This window comes from Neomonachus schauinslandi, chromosome 1 (genome assembly GCF_002201575.2).
Source record: "Neomonachus schauinslandi chromosome 1, ASM220157v2, whole genome shotgun sequence".
Lineage (NCBI taxonomy): Eukaryota > Metazoa > Chordata > Mammalia > Carnivora > Phocidae > Neomonachus > Neomonachus schauinslandi.
In genome coordinates this window covers 118,266,879-118,285,750 of record NC_058403.1, presented here as the reverse complement: position 1 = coordinate 118,285,750, position 18,872 = coordinate 118,266,879, and the positions used below count along the sequence as shown (strand labels likewise).

Below are 18,872 nucleotides of genomic sequence, written 5' to 3'. Positions count from 1 at the left end.
GATTCAGGACTTGAACATGGGAAAATACAAGATGAGCTCAGAGCATCTGTGGAGTCAGAAAGTAAGAAAGTGCTAATAATAATAATAATAATAATAATAATAATAATAATAATAATAACAACGATGACATGTAGAAAGGACATTGAAGCCAACTTGAAAGAGCTCCAAGTAACCAAACTGGGACAACTTGAGCATCAAAATAAATAATGAAAATTAGAGAATAAATCCATGAGGCAGTACTATAGAATAAAATGTCCATGAGCCAATACTGATATATAAATAAACAAATAAACACATTGGGGAGAAAGGATTACTTTTTCTTTAGTAGAATTCTAATTAATGAGTGTAGGACAAATGGAAATAGAAAATCAACATTGGCATACCACGGTAATAATTAGTGCAGGGATAAATCATCTGTGGATGCTAAATAAGTGGGCCTAAGTATGAAGACAAATAGCATATTTGCATAGTCTCAAAGAATCTCACCATGAGATGTCTGATAGATACCAACTTACCTATGTGACCCAAGTTAGTATCACTGGTAATGAGACATCCAGCCTCCTAGTATGATGCATTGAGAAGGACACCAACATGCATAGCTTCAGTCTAATCATGAGGAAACATCAAATTCAAATGAAGGAATATTTTACAAAAGAACTGGCTAGTACTGGCAAGATCATGGGTCGAAGAAGAAAAACTAAGGAATAGTGTTTTAGGATGAAAGAGACTAAGAAGACATGACAGCTAAATGCAGTGTGAGATCCTGTATTGCATCCTGGACCAGAAAAAGGACATTGCAAAATTTGAGTAAAGTCCAGAAGATTAATTAATATTATCATTAACATTGTATCAATGTTATTTTCCTGTTTCTATAATTTTACTCTGGTTAAACAAAATGTGAATACTGGGTAATGGGTATAGAGGAACTGTATATATTCTTTTGCAAGCTTTTGAAAGTCAGAACTTACTTCAAAATAAGTTAAAAAAAATTGTCTATACCTTGTGCATTTAACTCAGGTCTTTTTTCTGAGCTCTACACTCATACATCCACCTGTCTTTTTGGCAATTCTGCTTTGATGTCTCACAACATTGCAGATTTAACACATTTGAAACTGAAGCATTGCCTGTCATATCTGTACAGCTCCTTCCCATAGCCTTAGCAGTTGGAACCACCATGTGCCTAATTACCTAAGCCAGAAATCTGAGAATCATTTAAAATCTTTTCTCCTCTTTGCCCCCATACATTGGATCCCTTTCTTACTAATTATATGAAATATTTCTTGAATTTTCTAATTTTTAATATTTAATGACATCTTACTTCAAACCAGCAACCATTTGTTATCTTGATTGTTTAAATAGTCTTAGCTGGCCTTCTACTCTGCAGTCCATTCTCTCCATAGCAACCCAGAGCAGTCTTTTAAAACATAAATTTTAAAAACATTTTAAACATTAAACATTAAAAAATTTTAAAACAGAAATCATGTCATTCCCCTGCTGAAATACTTAATGATTCCTGTTGCATTTAGAGTAAGACCCAAGCCCTTTAACTTGGCCCATAAGATCCCCCATGTTCTGATGCTGCCTGCCTCTCAGATTTCATCTTGTGGTATGCTTCCTCTTGTTCATATGTTCACTGGCCTTCTCTCGATTCCTCAAATGTGACATACTCTTCCTGTTCAGAGACACACATCTGCTGTGCTTTATGCCTGGCATGCCCATTCTTCTAGCTTGTTCCTTGTCCTCCTTGAAGTTTCAGCTTAAATATCACTTATTTTAAAATAGGGCACCCTGTTCTTTTTTTCTTCATAGCACTTGCCACTATTTGTAATTATTATTTTTTTCGTTATTGCTTGTCATCTGTTATTTCAAGTAGGCTCTAAGCTCCATGAGAGCAGGAACATATTAGTCTTACTCACCTCATCACCCCCAGAGCCTGGCACTAATAGGCACTACATAACTCTTTGAAACAACTAAATGAAAAAAGAAGGTAACATTTGTCTTCTTAAAGGATGAATAGAAAGTAGCTTGCCTAGAAAAAGTGAGATTTTTTTTTCCAGAAGGAAAGAACAATATAGGCAAAAGTATGGAAGAAGAAACAGAGAGGGAGGGAGAATAATTAAAAGCGGTTTGATGTTGCTGAGCATATGAAGCCCAAAGATTGGTCACATACTGGTGACATAGTGACATAGGCTGGAGCCAGATCTTGGAGGCTATTTTGTACCATATGAACTTACAAAACGTATAAGAGCTCATGGAATTCTTGGAGGATTTTAGACAATAGAGTAATATGGACAAATTTGCATTTTAGAAAGATTAGATTTGTGACAGCAGTAAGTGTAGAAACTGGGAGGTGAATTTGAAGGGTGTTAGGGTGATCCAAGTGAGAGATGATGGATTCTGCACCTGAACAGTTGTTACAGAAATGAGAGAAGAGGACAAATGAAGAAATATTTAAAGAGTAGAACCACTAAAACTTACTGAGTAGTTACGGAAAGTGAGGAAGAAGAAGGGATGAATCTGAGTGGGGCTCCTAGATTTCTAGATTGTGTTACTGGGTAGGTGGTAGGGTTTACAATACAGAGAAAATTCTAGAAGAGGAGCTCCTTTAATAGATGGTAATGAGTTGTAGCTGTTCTTAAACATCTAGGTAGAGATTTCCATCAGGCATTTGGATATAAAAATCTTAAACTTTGTGGTGAGATCTCATATAGAAGTGTAAAGTTGATGGTAGTTGTAGCCCTAAGAATAGATGTGATAAAAACAACCTTAGAGGGAGGTTATATAGTGCAAAGAGAGCAGCTGACTGAGAAGAACAGATCCAGCAGTAGAAGTAGAATAGCATGAGAGGAAAACATGAGGGAGACAGGTGATATGAGGAAAATTACTAGAGTGAAGGCCAAGGAAACCAAGAAAGAAGAGGTCTTTGAAGCAGTAGGGAGGGGCGCCTGGGTGGCTCAGTCATTAAGTGTCTGCCTTCGGCTCAGGTCATGATCCCAGGGTCCTGGGATCGAGCCCCACATCAGGCTCCCTGCTCAGCGGGAAGCCTGCTTCTCCCTCTCCCACTTCCCCCTGCTTGTGTTCCCTGTCTTGCTGTGTCTCTCTCTGTCAGATAAATAAATAAAATCTTAAAAAAAAAAATAAAGCAGTAGGGAGTGATCAGAAGTATTGCATGCAGCCAAGAAATCAAGTAAGAGCCTTGAAAAATATGGATAGCATTTAACACTCAGGGGACTTTAATGAGGAGAGTTTCCAAAGAATGATGAACGTAGAAAAAGTAGATTTCAGTAGGGTGAGGAGTGAAAGGGAGGTCAAAACATTTGGAAAGGCAAACAGAAAAATTAAATAAGGTACTGAGTGACTTGAAGTCCAGGCAGTGGTTTTCATATTAGAGAAACAGACTGAGGGAAAAAACCTGGTGGGGAGGGGAGGGTTAAGAGGGAGAAAAACAAGTTGAATATATGGTTGTTTGTTGCTAGTATATAGAAATTAAAAAAAAAATAGTTTGTATTCTGCAACCTTGTTACATTCACTGATTTGTTCTACTAGCTTGTGTATAGATTCCATAGGATTTTGTGTAGATGATTGTGTCATCTGTGAATAGACAGTTTAACTTCTTCCTTTTTAGTCTGGATACCTCTTATTTCTGTTTCTTGCCTGATCGCACAGGCTAGAACCTCCAGTACTATGTTGAATAGAAGATGTGAGAGCAAACGTCTTTGTCTTATTCCTTATTTTAGGGGGAAAGCATTCAGGTTTTTTACCATTAAGTATGATGATAGCTGTTGTTTATCAGGTTGAGAAAGCTCCCCTCTGTTCCTGGTTTGCTAAGAATGTTTATCAAGGATGGGTATTCAAATGATCTTATCCTTTTTCTGTTTTCATCTGTTAATATGGTGAATTTTGTTGATTGATTTTTGTCGTTAAACCAACCTCCACTTGGTCATGTTGTATTATTGTTATATGTTGTTGGCTTTGATTTGCTAAAATTTTGTTAAGGTTTTTTGTATCCATGTTTATGAAGGATGTTGGTCTGTAGTTTTCTTGTAATGTCTTTGGTTTTGGAATTGGGAATAATGACCTCATTGAATGAATTGGGAAGTATTCTCTTTTTTCCCCCCCAATTTTCTGGGGTGTTTGTATATAATTAATATAATTTATGTTTTACATGAATAGTGTAAGAATTCACCAGCAAAGCCTTCTGGGCCTCAAGTGTTTTTGTTTTGTTTGCTTTTTGGTGGGAAGGTTTTTAACCAGGAAATTTAGTTTTTTTAAATAGATATATAACTATTTAGATTTTTTTACAGTCATCTTTGGTAATTTGTATCTTTTAAGAAATTTGACCATTTAATCTGAGTTGTCCAGTTGCTTGGTATAAAGTTGTTCAAGTTACTCCTTTTTATTCTTTTAATATCTGTAGACTTTGTAGTGATGTCATGTCACTCATCCTGATGTTGGTAATATGTGTCTGTACTCTATTTTTCCTAATCAGTCAAGCTAAAGTTTATCAGTTTTAATGACCTTTTAAAGAAATGGCTTTCGAGGCACCTGGGTGGCTCAGTCGTTAAGCGTCTGCCTTCGGCTCAGGTCATGATACCGGAGTCCAGGGATCGAGTCCCACATCGGGCTCCCTGTTCGGCGGGAAGCCTGTTTCTCCCTCTCCCGCTCCCCCTGCTTGTGTTCCTGCTCTCGCTGTCTCTCTCTCTGTCAAATAAATAAATAAAATCTTAAAAAAAAAAAGAAAGAAATGGCTTTTGATTTCACTGATTCTTGGATGTTTTGTTTTCTGTTTTGATTCCCATTCTATTTTTGTTTAGGTTTAATGTGTTTTTATTTTTATTTTTTTTTAAATTTTATTATGCTGTGTTAGTCACCGTACAGTGCATCATTAGTTTTTGATGTAGTGATCCACGATTCATTGTGTTTTTATTTTTTAATTTTCTTGTGATAGAGGCTGAAGACAGTGACTGAAAACCTTTCTTCTTCCCTAATGTAGGTTTTGAGTGCTATCCATTTCCTTCTGAGTACTGTTTTAACAGCATCCTTCAAATATTGATATGCTGGGTTTTCATTTTAATTCAATTCAAAATATTTTATAGTTTTTCTTTTCTTTTATTCTTCAACCTATGGATTATTTATATATATATGGATATATATCATGAGTTATTTTGTTTCCAGGTATTTGAGGATTTTCCTGATATCTTCTTGCTGTCGATTTCTAATTTAATTCTGTTGTCAACATATTTTGTATGGTCTGAATACTTTTCAATTTGCCAAGACTGTTTTTTGGCCACAAAGTGTCATTTAATCTTGGTACATGTTCCATGTGCATTTGAAAAGAATGTGTTCTCTGCTTCAGGTGGAGAGAGATTTTTTTTTTTTTTAAGATTTTATTTGAGAGAGTGTGAGCGAGAGAGAGAGAGCACTCAAGGAGGGGCAGAAGGAGAGGGAGAAGCAGACTCCCCACTGAGCAGGGAGCCTGATATAGGGCTCGATCCCAGGACCTGGGGATCATGACCTGAGCCAAAGGCAGACACTTAACCGACTGAGCCACCTAGGTGCCCCTGGATAGAGTATTTTTAATAAATGTTAATTATGTCAGGTTGGTTGACAGTCTTATTTAACTTTCATTCTTAATTGCTTTATCAGTTATTGAGGGGGGGTGTTGCTATCTCTAACTATTTGTGAATTTGTCTATTTCTCCTTGTAGTTCTATCAGTTTTTGCTTCATTTGTTTTGTAGCTCTAATGTTAGGAGTTTAACATTTAGGATTGTTATAACTTCCTAATAAATTGAATTTTTCACTATTATAAAATGACCCTCTTTATCCCTGGGAATATATTTTGTTGTGAAATCTACTTTGCTTGATATTAATATAGCCTCTCTGGCTGGCATGCTAACTTGCTTACCTTCTTTTTTTCTTTCTTCCTTTTGGCTGCTTTTCTTTCTTTCTGTCTCTTTCCTTCCTTCTTTCATGTTTCTAATTTAAGTTTAATATTATAAGATTTTTGACTTTATGCTGTATCTCTTTCCTCTTATATTGGAAATTTTAATCCCTGACAATATTAACATAATTATTATCATTATCTTACAAAATACAGGGAATAGATTCAAAATAAAGCCAGTATTACCACTGGCAGTGAGGTTACTGAGTGAAGTTTAAAAGGTCTTACTGTAGGGGCGCCTGGGTGGCTCAGTTGGTTAAGCGACTGCCTTCGGCTCAGGTCATGATCCTGGAGTCCCTGGATCGAGTCCCGCATCGGGCTCCCTGCTCGGCAGGGAGTCTGCTTCTCCCTCTGACCCTCCCCCCTCTCATGTGGTCTCTCTCTCATTCTGTCTCAAATAAATAAATAAAATCTTTAAAAAAATAAATAAAAATAAAAGGTCTTACTGTATTTGTTCTAAGGATGCAGAGTCAAATACTGTGCCCTTGTCTCTTGAAATAATTCTCTTTTATTGGTTTCTCAGAGTTGTTTTTTATTTTTATGTTTAATTTTACTTGAAATATATAAGTTTCTTATGTTCCCAAAGTCAGGACTTATATGAGGTATGTTTGGAGAAGTATCACATTCATTCCCAACTCTCTACCCTCCATATCAGAGTAATTAGAGAATAGAGATTTACCTTATTCTTTGTCACAACTACATAGAATTCCACCATATAGATTTACTATCAGTTATTCAACCAGACGCTTACTGATGGGCATTTTGGGTTGTTATCCATAGAATCAGCTTTCTTTTGATTGGTATTAGTATGTATTTTTCTATTCTTTTAACCAGAACCTCTACATTTTAATTGGTGTGTTTAGACCATTTACATATCAGTTGATGTGTTTATACTCTGTCTTCATGTTTGTTTATCTTTTCTTCTGCCATATCCAATCTTTTGTTAATCCCACTCAGTGTGTTTTTTCATGTCAGATGTGTTTTCATCTTTAGAGTTCCAACTTTTAATGTTTTCTGTATCTCTGTAGAGATATACAATATATGAACATGAATACATGAACATATGAACATAGTTTTTAAAATTTATTGTTTTTTAAAATCTAATATAATTAACGTAGTGTCGTATTGGTTTCAGGTGTACAATATAGTGAATCATCAATTCTCTACATTGTTCATTGCTCATTATGATAAATGTACTCTTAATCCCCTTTACCTGTTTCACCCATCCCCCCACCCACCTCCCCTCTGGTAACCATCAGTTTGTTTTCTATAGTTAAGAGTCCTTTTTTTGCTTCTTTGTTTTGTTTCTTAAATTCCTCATGTGAGTGAAATCATATGGTATTTGTCTTTCTCTGATTTGTTTCATGTAGCATAATACCCTCTAGATAGATCCATCCATGTTGTTGCAAATGGCAAGATTTCATACTTTTTTATGGCTTAGTAATATTCTACTGTATATATATACTACCTCTTTATCCATTCATCTATTGATGGACACGTGGGTTACTTCCATAATTTGGCTATTGTAAATAATGCTGCAGTAAACATAAGGAGTGCATATATTTTTTCAAATTAGTGTTTTCATATCCTTTGGGTAAATACCCAGTAGTAGAATTACTGGATCAAATGATAATTCTCTTTTTATATTTTTGAGGAAGCTCCATCCTATTTTTCATAGTGGCTGCACCAGTTTGCATTCTCACCAACAGTACAGGAAGGTTCCTTTTTCTCCACATCCTTGCCAATGCTTCTTGTTTTTTGTGTTTTTTATACTACCCATTCTGACTAATGTGAGGTGATATCTCAGTGTGGTTTTCATTTGTATTTCCCTGATGATGAGTAATGTTGAGCATCTTTTCATGTGTCTGTTGGCCATCTGCATGTCTTCTTTGGAGAAATGTCTGTGCATGTCTTCTGCCCATTTTTAAATTGGATTATTTGTTTTTTGGGTGTTGACTTGTATAAATTCTTTATGTATTTTGGATACTAACCCTTTATTGGATATATCATTTGCAAATATCTTCTCCTATTTAGTAGGTTGTCTTTTTGTTGGTTGCTTCCTTTGCTGTGCTTTTTATTTTGATATAGTCCTAATATTTTATTTTTGCTTTTGTTTCCCTTGCCCAAGGAGACTTACCTAGAAAAATGTGGCTGCAGCCAGTGTCAGAGAAATTACTGCCTATTCTCTCCTATTTTTCAAGGCTTCAGGTGTCACATTTAAATCCTTAATCCATTTTGAGGGGTTTTTTTTGTTTGTTTTTTTTTTATATGGTGTAAGAAAAAATGGTCCAGTTTCATTCTTTGGCATGTAGCAGTCCAGTTTTCACAGCACCATTTGTTGAAGAGACTGTCTTTTTTCCCATTTCATATTGTTGCTTCCTTTGTTGAAGATTAATTGATCATGTAATCATGGATTTATTTCTGGGCTCTCTGTTCTGTTCCATTGATCTGTATGTCTTTTTTTGTGCCAGTACTCTATATCTTGAAATCTGGGATTGCAGTACCTTCAGTTTTGTTCCTTGTTTTCAAGATTGATTTGGCTATTTGGAGTCTTTTGTGGTTCCATACAAATTTTAGGATTATTTATTCTAGTTCTGTGAACAAGGCTGTTGTTTGAAAGGGATTGCATTAAATGTGTAGATTGCTTTGGGTAGTCTGGACATTTTAGCAATATTTGTTCTCCCAATCCATGAGCATGGGATATCTTCCCATTTGTTTTTGTCATCTTCAAATTCTTTTTTTTTTATTATTATGTTATGTTAATCACCATACATTACATCATTAGTTCTTGACGTAGTGTTTCATGAATCATTGTTTGCGTATAACACCCAGTGCTCCATGCAGAACGTGCCCTCTTTAATACCCATCACCAGGCTAACCCATCCCCCCACCCCCATCCCCTCTAGAACCCTCAGTTTGTTTTTCAGAGTCCATAGTCTCTCATGGTTCGTCTCCCCCTCTGATTTCCCCCCCCTTCATTTCAGATTCTTTTATCAGTGTATTATAGTTTTCAGAATACTAGAAGATATTCTACCTCTTTGACTATGTTTATTACTAGGTATTTTATTGTTTTTGGCACAATTGTAAATGGGATTTTTTAAATTTCTCTTTCTGTTATTTCATTATTAGTGTATAGAAGTGCAATGAATTTCTGTATATTGATTTTGTATCCTGCAACCTTACTGAATTCATTTAGGAGTTCTGGTTTTTTGGTGGAGTTTTTAGGGTTTTCTATGTACAGTATCATGTCATCTACAAATAGTGAAAGTTTTACTTCCTTACCAGTTTGGATGCCTTTTATTTCTTTTTGTTTTCTGATTGCTGTGGCTAGGACTTCCAGTACTATGTTGAATAAAAGTGATGAGAGTGGACATTCTTGTCTTGTTTCTGATCTTGAGGGGAAGGCTCAGTTTTTCCCCATTAAGGATGATTTTAGCTGTGGGTTTTTCATATAAGGCCTTTATTATGTTGAGGTATGTTCCCTCTAAACTTACTTTAATGAGGGTTTTTATCATGAATGGATGTTGTACTTTGTCAGATGCTTTTTCTGCATCTGTTGAAATGACCATGTGGTTTTAATCCTTTCTCTTGTTGATGTGATATATCATGTAGATTGATTTGTGAATATTGAACCACCCTTGCATTCTGGGAATAAATCCCACTTGATCATGATGAATGATTTTTTTAATGTATTGTTGGATTTGATTTGCTAATATTTTGTTGAGGATTTTTGCATCCACTTTCATCAGAGATTTTGACTTGTAGTTGCCTTTCTTTTATAGTGTCTTTATCTGGTTTTGGTATCAGGGTAATACAGGCCTCATAGAATGAATTTGGAAACCTTCCTATCTCTTGTATTTTTTGGAATAGTTTGAGAATAGATATTAACTCTTTATGTTTGATAGAATTCACCTGTGACACCATCTGGTCCTGGACTTCTGTTTCTTGGGAATTTTTTGATTACTGATTCAGTTTCATTGCTGGTAATTGGTCTGTTCATGTTCAAATTTTCTATTTCCTCCTGATTCAGTTTTGGAACATTATATGTTTATAGGACTTTATCTCTTCTAGGTTATCCAATTTGTTAGTGTATAATTTTTCATATTTTCTTATAATCCTTTGTATATCTGTGATGTCAGTTGTTATTTCTCCTCTTCTAATTTCTGATTTTGTTTTTGAGTCCTCTCTCTCTCTGTCTCCCTCTCTCTCCCTCTGGGGAGTCTGGCTAAAGGTTTGTCAATTTTGTTGATCTTTTCAAAGAACCAGTCCTGGTTTCATTGATACGTTTTATTGTTTTTTAAGTTTCTGTTTCATTTATTTCTCCTCTGATCTTTATTATTTCCTTCCTCCTACTGGAGTTTTGCGGTGCTTCTTTTTCTCGCTCCTTTATGTGTAGGATTAGGTTGTTTGAGATTTTTATTGTTTATTGAGATATTTTGGCCCCTATTTTTTTTGATTCTTTGTGTTCCTGGTTATTTTCTGTTTGATTCTAGACATTACAAAGTTTCTGGATATTTTTATATTTTTATCAGTACACTTGACCCAGTTAAGTAACTTGGAAACAGTTTCATTCTTTTGTGGTTTGCTTTTAAACTTTGATGGATGGAATAAGAGCAGCCTTTAGTCTAGGACTTATGTTTTCCCAATCATGAGGCAGCATCTGTGAATTACCAGGTTTCATAATATGGCTGGTAGGACCTTATGCTAGCCATTTGTGGGCTTCAGGAATTGTTCCCTCTGCTCTTTTTTTTTTTAAGATTTTATTTATTTACTTGAGAGAGAGAGCAAGCGAGAGAGCATGAGTTGGGGGGGGAGGGGCAGGGGGAGAGGGAGAAGCAGACTCCCTGCTGAGCAGGTAGCCCAGTGCGGGACCTGATCCCAGGACCCCAGGATCACAACCCAAGCGGAAGGCCCTCTGCTCTTTTCAAATGATTCTTTCCCTAGCCTCAGTTTCCTCACACGTATATGCTTATCAGCACTCAGCTAATGACTCCAGGGGGATTCTTGTAGCTCTCTGGAGGTTTCTTTCTGTGCAGCTTTTCTTTTCTCTGGTACTCTGCCTTGGGAACTCTAGTTGCCAACTGACAACTCTCCCTCTAGCAGTAAGCTGGGACAGTTAGGGGCTCACTTCATTTCTTCTCCCCTCAGAGATCAGTGTCCTGCACTGCCAATTTTGTTCCTTTCCCCCCCCCCCCCCCCCGGTTATTTCAGGCAGGGAGGTAACTCTTTTCCCTGTTACTCCATCTTGGCTGTACATAGACATTAACACTTGTCTTCTAGTTTAAAACAACAACAACAACAAAACCTCAAGGAAGAGATTTAGGTCATTCTATATTTTAAACAAGGTTGGACTAAATTTATTCTCCTTTGCAATTTCTAGAAAATGTATTAATATCAAATGTCATATTTAAACAAAATGTAAGATGATTTAGTATACCAAGCTCATTTTCAACATTTGTTTTCTGCTTATCCATGGTTTATGATATGAATTTGCTTGATTCACTGATTAGAAGAATAGTTGTATTCTCGGTAATTAGAAAAATATTTCATGACATGCAGTAAATAAAATAATTAGTATTTAATAATACTGAGTTTGTCAGAAAACAATTTTAAAACTATCTTACATTTAAAAGTTAAGACCACTTCTTGGGGCGCCTGGGTGGCTCAGTTGGTTAAGCGACTGCCTTCAGCTCAGGTCATGATCCTGGAGTCCCAGGATGGAATCCTGCATCGGACTCCCTGCTCAGCAGGGAGTCTGCTTCTCCCTCTGACCCTCTCCCCTCTCATGCTCTCTCTCTCTGTCTCATTCTCTCTCTCAAATAAATAAAATCTTAAAAAAAAAAAAAATTAAAAAAAAATAAAAATAAATAAAAGTTAAGACCACTTCTGATGATTTTTATAGATTCATATTTCTGGCTTATGGACACCATTGTTTTGCGTTGTGAAGTATTCTTATAGAAGTCTTTGTATAATGAACTGCATTTTTCTTAGGTTTTTATATACTTCATAAAATTATAGTGACTTTCTATAAGATTTCTCATAATTAGTGTTTACATGAGATAAATTTGGTATTACAAGGAGAGTAATACAATAAATTCAGGTGCAGTAGGGAATGTAGAAAGACACTGGACTGTAGAAACAGTTAAGAAAGTAGAAGTTGGGTCTTGGCCCACTTTGTACAAGTAGTATTACCTCTTTAGCCTTATTTTGTTACTGTCGCACATAATCTTTTTGGGCCTTTTTTTCTTCTTTAAGGTGTTTTTTCTCAAAGGCAGTTGTGGGAATTAGATACATTTTGTGAAAATACATGGTAAACTACAAATGCTATATAAAAACCAGGTATCATTTTGAGATTTAGCCTGAGGACTGTAAGTTTCAAACGGTATATAGTTGGAAAATTTGACTGTACCTGAACCTAACATTAATAACCAGAATTATTATCTTGGCCTGTGCTTTCTTTGGTTTCAGAAATTTTTAAAATTTGATTTTTGATGCTCAATTTAATAGAAATGAGTCATATTATCATTTATTTCTTTACTTGGCAGCACAGCATATGCACTTCACCCACATACATGATCTGTGGGTTGTGGAGAGAAATAAGGATGTTGCTCAATAGCCCACATCTTTCAACAAAGAATACTTTTCAGCAACTCTCCTGAGTTTTTCGTAGACATTAGGAAATGCAGACCCTTAGATGTTAAACTAAATTCGTGAACTAAATACTGAGTGAGGAAATGTGGGGAGTAGACCATTAAGTTAGATTCTATGTCCTCTGTAAATACCAGTGACTTTACCTATAGATCGGATTAGAAGACCTTGGTTTTTAAGTTCTGAAACATTTTCTGCAGAATGACATAGGAGCTGTTACTGAGAATCAGAATAAAAGGCTACAGAATTGTGGGAGGCTTGCCCTCTATTTAAGAATCAGATTTCAAGTGGAAACCACAGTCGTTTCCTTGTTTCTCATTCATGCTTTAGCAGAGGATGTGATGCCATAGATCTAGCTTGGTTTTGTAGTTTCTCCTTTAAGGTTCACACCACATTCTTTTCCTGTTTAGAAGCCACAGCAATTTTAATATATTGTCAAACCACAGACTGTACCTTGCTGGATATTTAGTGGGGGGATGTGTGCTACATATTATTTGGTAGTCCCAGTACTGATTGTGGCAATCTAGTTTAAGTCCTATTTCAGAAATATAGCATAAATAAATAAGTGCACAGTATAGATAGATGTATTTGGGGTAGGTGGTATATAGGCATACTTCTGCAGACTTGTGGAAAACAGTTTTAACCCTTTGAATATATTAATTTGTATTTAAAAATAATGCTTTATGTTGTTAAACCTGAATATATGTTAACTTTCTTTTATTCTTCCTTAGCATCATGGCATGCCATGGGTTGCCTCTCATAAATGGACAAAGCTGTGACCCTTATGCAACAGTTTCTCTAGTGGGCCCTTCTAGGTAATGTTTTTTTTTTTTAAGTTTTTATTTAAATTCCAGTTAGTTAACATACACTGTAATGTAAGTTTCAGGTGTACTATTCAGCGATCTAACACTTCCATACAATACCCAATGCTCATCACAAGTGTGCTCCTTAATCCCCATCACTCCCCCCACCCACCTCCCTGCTGGTAACCAACAGTTTGTTCTCTGTAGTGAAGAGCCAGTGTTTCTTGATTTGCCTCTCTCTCTCCTTTTTTTCCCCCTATGCTCATTTGTTTTGTTTCTTAAATTCCACATATGAGTGAAATCATATTATGGTATTTGTCTTTCTCTGACTGACTTATTTCGCTTAGCATAATACTCTCTAGCTCCATCCATGTCATTGGTAGGTAATGTTTATTGAATTATTATTAGATTTTTTTTTTTTTTTTTTACCTCTAACCAATTTCAAACATGCCTTTATTTACCATAAGTACACTGATTTTAATCCAGAAATGCAAACATCTCTGGATCTGAAGACTCAGTATGTATATGGGCTTAACAAATGATTTCCTTCTTTGACAGTAGATGCTTCATTACATTGAAATGATCAGTGGTTGGCTTCTATTTGTAACCTGGAGTTCAGAATTCAGAGTAGGAGAGCAAATTATTACTAGATTTTTAAGTTTTAAAATGTGACTTAAGAATTAACAAGATTCTAAGAATAAATGCTAAATAGCTATTTATGACACAAAGTAATGAATGCTTTGGAAAAAAGATCTCTAGTGAGTTCTATTATACACTTGCAAACAACCAAGTCCTGTTTTTATAGAAAGAAAGTGGTTGCCATTTCAAATATGCTGGACTCTTAGACTGTGGGAAGCAACATTAGTTTTATAGTAGTTAAAATGTACTTTACAACATAAACTTGACCTTCTTCAGTCATCATTGGCCTTCCTACCTTCAATGTCTTAGATTTTATGTAGGTAAAATCCTGTTTTAAGAAGTGCTAGCCCAGAATCACAAGGCAGTTTCCATATTTTTATCTGGAAAGCGGCTCAGAACTAAAAATGCCTTTTCTACTCACGGCATCTATGCTCTACAGAGAGAATCCCAAGCTGTAGACAGACTGCTGAAGTACCAGAACATGGTAAAGTGCACCATATCGTTGATTTAAATTATTTATGATGATTTATTGAAAAACCTACAGCAATTTGTATATTTCGTATTTTATAACTTCATTATGATTTCTTTCAGAGCCTGACTAGTCTGAAATTTGCCTACAACTTGAAGGTTTAAAATCAGGAAACAAAGAGCAAAATATTCCCTCCATACCAAACACATACATACATACATACACACAGACACACACCCCTTCTCCCCAACTTCAGGCTCTCTCGGTATTCTTTTTATTATTTATTTTTATTAATTTTTCTTAATTCCAGGGTAGTCAGCATACAGTGTTATATTAGTTTCAGGTGTACAGTATAGGTATTTTTATTTTTTAGAAAATCACCAGTAAGTCACTTTTAAAAATGTATTTATATATGTGTATAAAATACCTTGTGCCATGCCTAGTACTCACTATGTGCTCAAACAATATTGCACTGTTATTACTATAGATGGTTTTATATTTGAAAGCAGATACTCAGTCCTTTAACATTCATGCTATCAGAGGGATTCGTTCTGTATGTTAAAAATGTTTAGCCTAGTGGAGCTATTTTTTGTTTTTGTTTATAATCTGTAGTTGAAGACAAATTCTTTAGTGTAATCATTTAATAACATACAAATGGAAACTGGCATACGAATTTGTTTTTAAGAGTCATTATTGGTATTGATAGTGTCCTATCATCACATAAGATGTTAAAATTGGGAGAGGCTGGGGAAAGACTGCATGGGACTTCCCTGTACATTTCTTTGCAACCTTCTCTAATTATTTCAAAATAAAAAGTTTTTTAAAAAGCCATATTGTAGCTGAAGCCCAAGAAGTAAATTTAGTTAAGAATGCTTTTCGTGTTCCTCAGGTATTTTTCAGCATAGATAAAGGTACTCTGAATCTCACTGTCTTACTTTTACCATTCTGGTATAAAATAAGCTTGATAGTTGACCTAGTGTAGCCATAAAGAGAAAATACAATCTTGTCATATATTACATATACAAACTTGTATTTTCTTTGATTTGAGTCTTTAGAGACATCTCAAGTTTTTTCCCCAAGTAATATTTAAAACTATAGTTTTCCCTGAGTCATCTTAACAGCTAAAGGGAGGTCAGGCTCCCTGGTTGGAAATAGCATGTTTTATAATTGTGTACTATTAAGTTCTACAAGGTAAAACTCTACCACATTGGAACAGGAATGACCAAAAGAAGACAAAAGTAAAGAAGAAAACGAGCAATCCGCAGTTTAATGAAATCTTTTATTTTGAGGTAACTTTTTATTTTATATAAATGTTGACACTGAATATTTAATATTGAATGCTGGTTTACTTCTTTTTTTGAACTATAGCCACAGTAATCATTTAATCAACTAATGCAACTAAGCATTTGTATTCCAAGAGCAGTGGAACCATGATGTAATGTGGTAGAGGCCTAGTATATAAAAAATAAAGGCAGAGCTATAACTGATTTGGGGATAGGGAGGACTAGGGCCACACCTACTCCTTAGTCATCCCTATTATCACACTGTCCTCCACACACACACCCCCACCTTATCCACCCCCCCACCCGACACACAGTGGCCACTGGACTCTTCTACAGAGTACTTGAAAATCACTAGTAAAGTAAGTATGACATCACTTGGTTGGAGTTCTTGTCCCAGTTGACGTGGAATAAATCACTAAATGTGAGGTTTAATTTTATCTTGTGAAAGGATAATTTTGTAAGAGAAAACACTAGCCAAACCTGACAGAGTTTTTAGGAGACCCAAATGTGAGAATGCTTTGAGACCATAAAGTACTATATGATTAAGGCCTTATTATTAAGTTCTTTTTAGCTAATTGCCGCTACAGACACATGCTTATTTTCATAGAGATCTTCAGCTGCCTTGAAGTTTCCCCAAAATACAGTGCTTTGGAGTTCTTTACTGTGGAGCATTTGTTAAAGAAATCCTTTTTCATATTATTTGAAAACTACAGAAAAAAAAAAGTTGACCTCTGATTTCTAAAGATTGTGTTCTAACCATAGAACATGTTGCAAGTGAGATTAACAGGTAGGAAAGATTTGGGAGAAAGATACATTATGTGCTTTTTCCTCTTTTGTGTGTGTTTTTCTTGATAATTCAAAGTGGAGACAAGTGAGAGCACATCTAGCCATGCCTGATTACTGTACTTTAATAAAGAAACATAGGTTAAAGAAAATACCAAATTGAAGTAGGAAGAATTGTGGGGGTGGAGGCAAGGGAGAAAGAAAAACAAAAGAAAAGGTACCAATGTGAGACTTTTCCATTTCCTGGCTAAGGACTTTGGTTGTTACACATTTATCAATGACTGTTACATCTAACCTGCAGAAAACATGGGGCAACTTGCAGCAAGCAGATGGTCCTTTGAAAGGCAAGGCCTGACTGCTTGCTATATCCAAGTGTACCTATGAAGCCTTAAAACATTTATTCAAAAAGCCCTTTGTTGAGCTGATTATAAAGATAAGATTCAATCTCTGTCCTTGAGCTAAAGCAAGAAACACAGAGCACACATATGCATGCATGCACACAGCAGCAAAATGCAGTAGATGCTGGGAAGGTCAGATAAGTTCTGCTCCAGCCAAGTTAAGTGAGGGAAAAGGAGTATTAGAGAGAAAGAACATTTTGAGCAGAGACAAAGAGACAGAAAAGCAGAAAGTTATGTTCAAAGAATAGCAAATAATGATTTAACTGGAAAGGTTCTGTAAGAGAATAATTGGAACAAAGCTTAAAAGCTAGACTAGGACCAACTATGAAAGGCATTGAATACCTGGCTGGTGTGCTTACAGAGTAGGTGTTGAATGTTTTTGAGCCTGGAAGTGGTAAGAGTAATGCAGTGTTTTGGGAAGAATTAACCATGATCTGTGGGCCAGTAGCTGAGAAAGAACAGAGATCAAGAGACTCTTATAGTTTAGGTGTTGAAAAAGAAAAAAAGGTGGGGGGGGGTGGTTCTGATCCAAGAGAGTAACATGGAAAAAGAAAGTGACAGATGAGAAAGAAGCTCTAAAGGGCAGGATAACAAATTGATTGTAGAAGAAAAGACACAAAGGGAGGAGTCAGATGTCCTCATGGTTTCAAATCTGGAATAAGGGAAAAGTTAAGGAAAGCAGAAGTGGTTCAGTTTGGGACATAATGAACTTGAGGTCTGACATGAAAACCTTAAAATAGGCAGTTCATGACTGAAACTTAAGATGGGTGATGGCTGTAGATAAGGACTCAAGATTTGCTTACAGAGAGTCAAGAAAGCCAAGGGAATAGAGGTATACAATATAGGAGAAAAGTGAGGAAGCTTAGTTCTGCCACTTATTAGGTATTCAGCTTTGAGCACATCTCTTAATTTCTGTCCTTTAACTTCCTCATTTTCAAGATGAGGATAATAAATCTAGCCCTGCCTGCTTCAGAGCAGCATTCTGATGAACAAAGAAGATAATGGATGTGAAAGCACTTTGTAAACTGTACAGCCCTTTGCAGCTCTTAGAGCAAAATAAAAGTTAAAACCATGGAGAAAACCCATATTTATAGGTTCTGAGGAAGAAGAGGTCTCACAGGAAGAAGCAGAGAGCAGGAGGTTGCCTGGGTAGTGCCTGGGTAAACTCAAAAGAGTGTTCCTGGTTAAGGAGGTATAGTTGTATTCACTTGTTCTGATAGAGGGGTCAAGGAAGACAAGAACTAAGGACTCACCATCAGACTTGGTGACTAAGGAGGTTGGGGAGGGTAATCTGTGAGGAAACCAGATTATAAGGAGTTACTATAGTGAGTGGGTGTGAGGAAGTGGCGGCTGTAAGGATGGATTACAGTTTTGAGATATTTGTCTGTGAAAGGAAGCAGATAGGAAGACCGTAATTTAAGTGTAGAATTTTTCTTAGACTTGAGTGAGGTGAATAAGCTGGTAATGAAAGCTGTAATTAAAATAGATCAAATGCTTACTGCATGCTTTCTGTATATCATGCATGGGTGGAATAGTCTTGGAAAAGAGGCAGATCATCTCATCTCTTGTTCAGAAGAAATGAGAAAACTCATCAAGTAGAAGGACCTATGTGAGAATGGACATGCTCAGGTGGATGGTAGCTGAGGAAGTCCCTGCCAGTAGCCTTGATATTTTTGGTAAAAATGTGAGAAGGAAGTGTAAGGATAGAATTGATATCTTGAGAAATGTGGGAAAGTCTTCAAACAGTTTTTAGCACGTGCAACTTCACCAAAATAGAACACTTTTACTCTTTGAGCCACTAACAGATTACATGTGAGTCAGAGGACCTAATGTTGCTGTAGATTGAGTTGATAAGGGAGGGCATGGAGGCAAGATTGTTTTTCTTGCCTTATTCTTTCCTCCCTGCT

At 36.0% G+C, this 18,872-nt stretch overlaps 1 protein-coding gene across 3 annotated transcripts in view; it reads left to right on the top strand.

The window, feature by feature from the left end:
* Positions 1–18,872, top strand: part of RASA2 (RAS p21 protein activator 2) — a 124,050-nt gene that overhangs the window by 56,240 nt on the left and 48,938 nt on the right. For all 3 annotated transcript variants that reach the window (XM_021678866.2, XM_044920356.1, XM_021678865.2), the window contains exons 6-7: positions 13,322–13,405; positions 15,718–15,790. In XM_021678866.2, the coding sequence (XP_021534541.1) occupies positions 13,322–13,405; positions 15,718–15,790 (157 nt within the window). The remainder of the gene's footprint in view (positions 1–13,321; positions 13,406–15,717; positions 15,791–18,872) is intronic.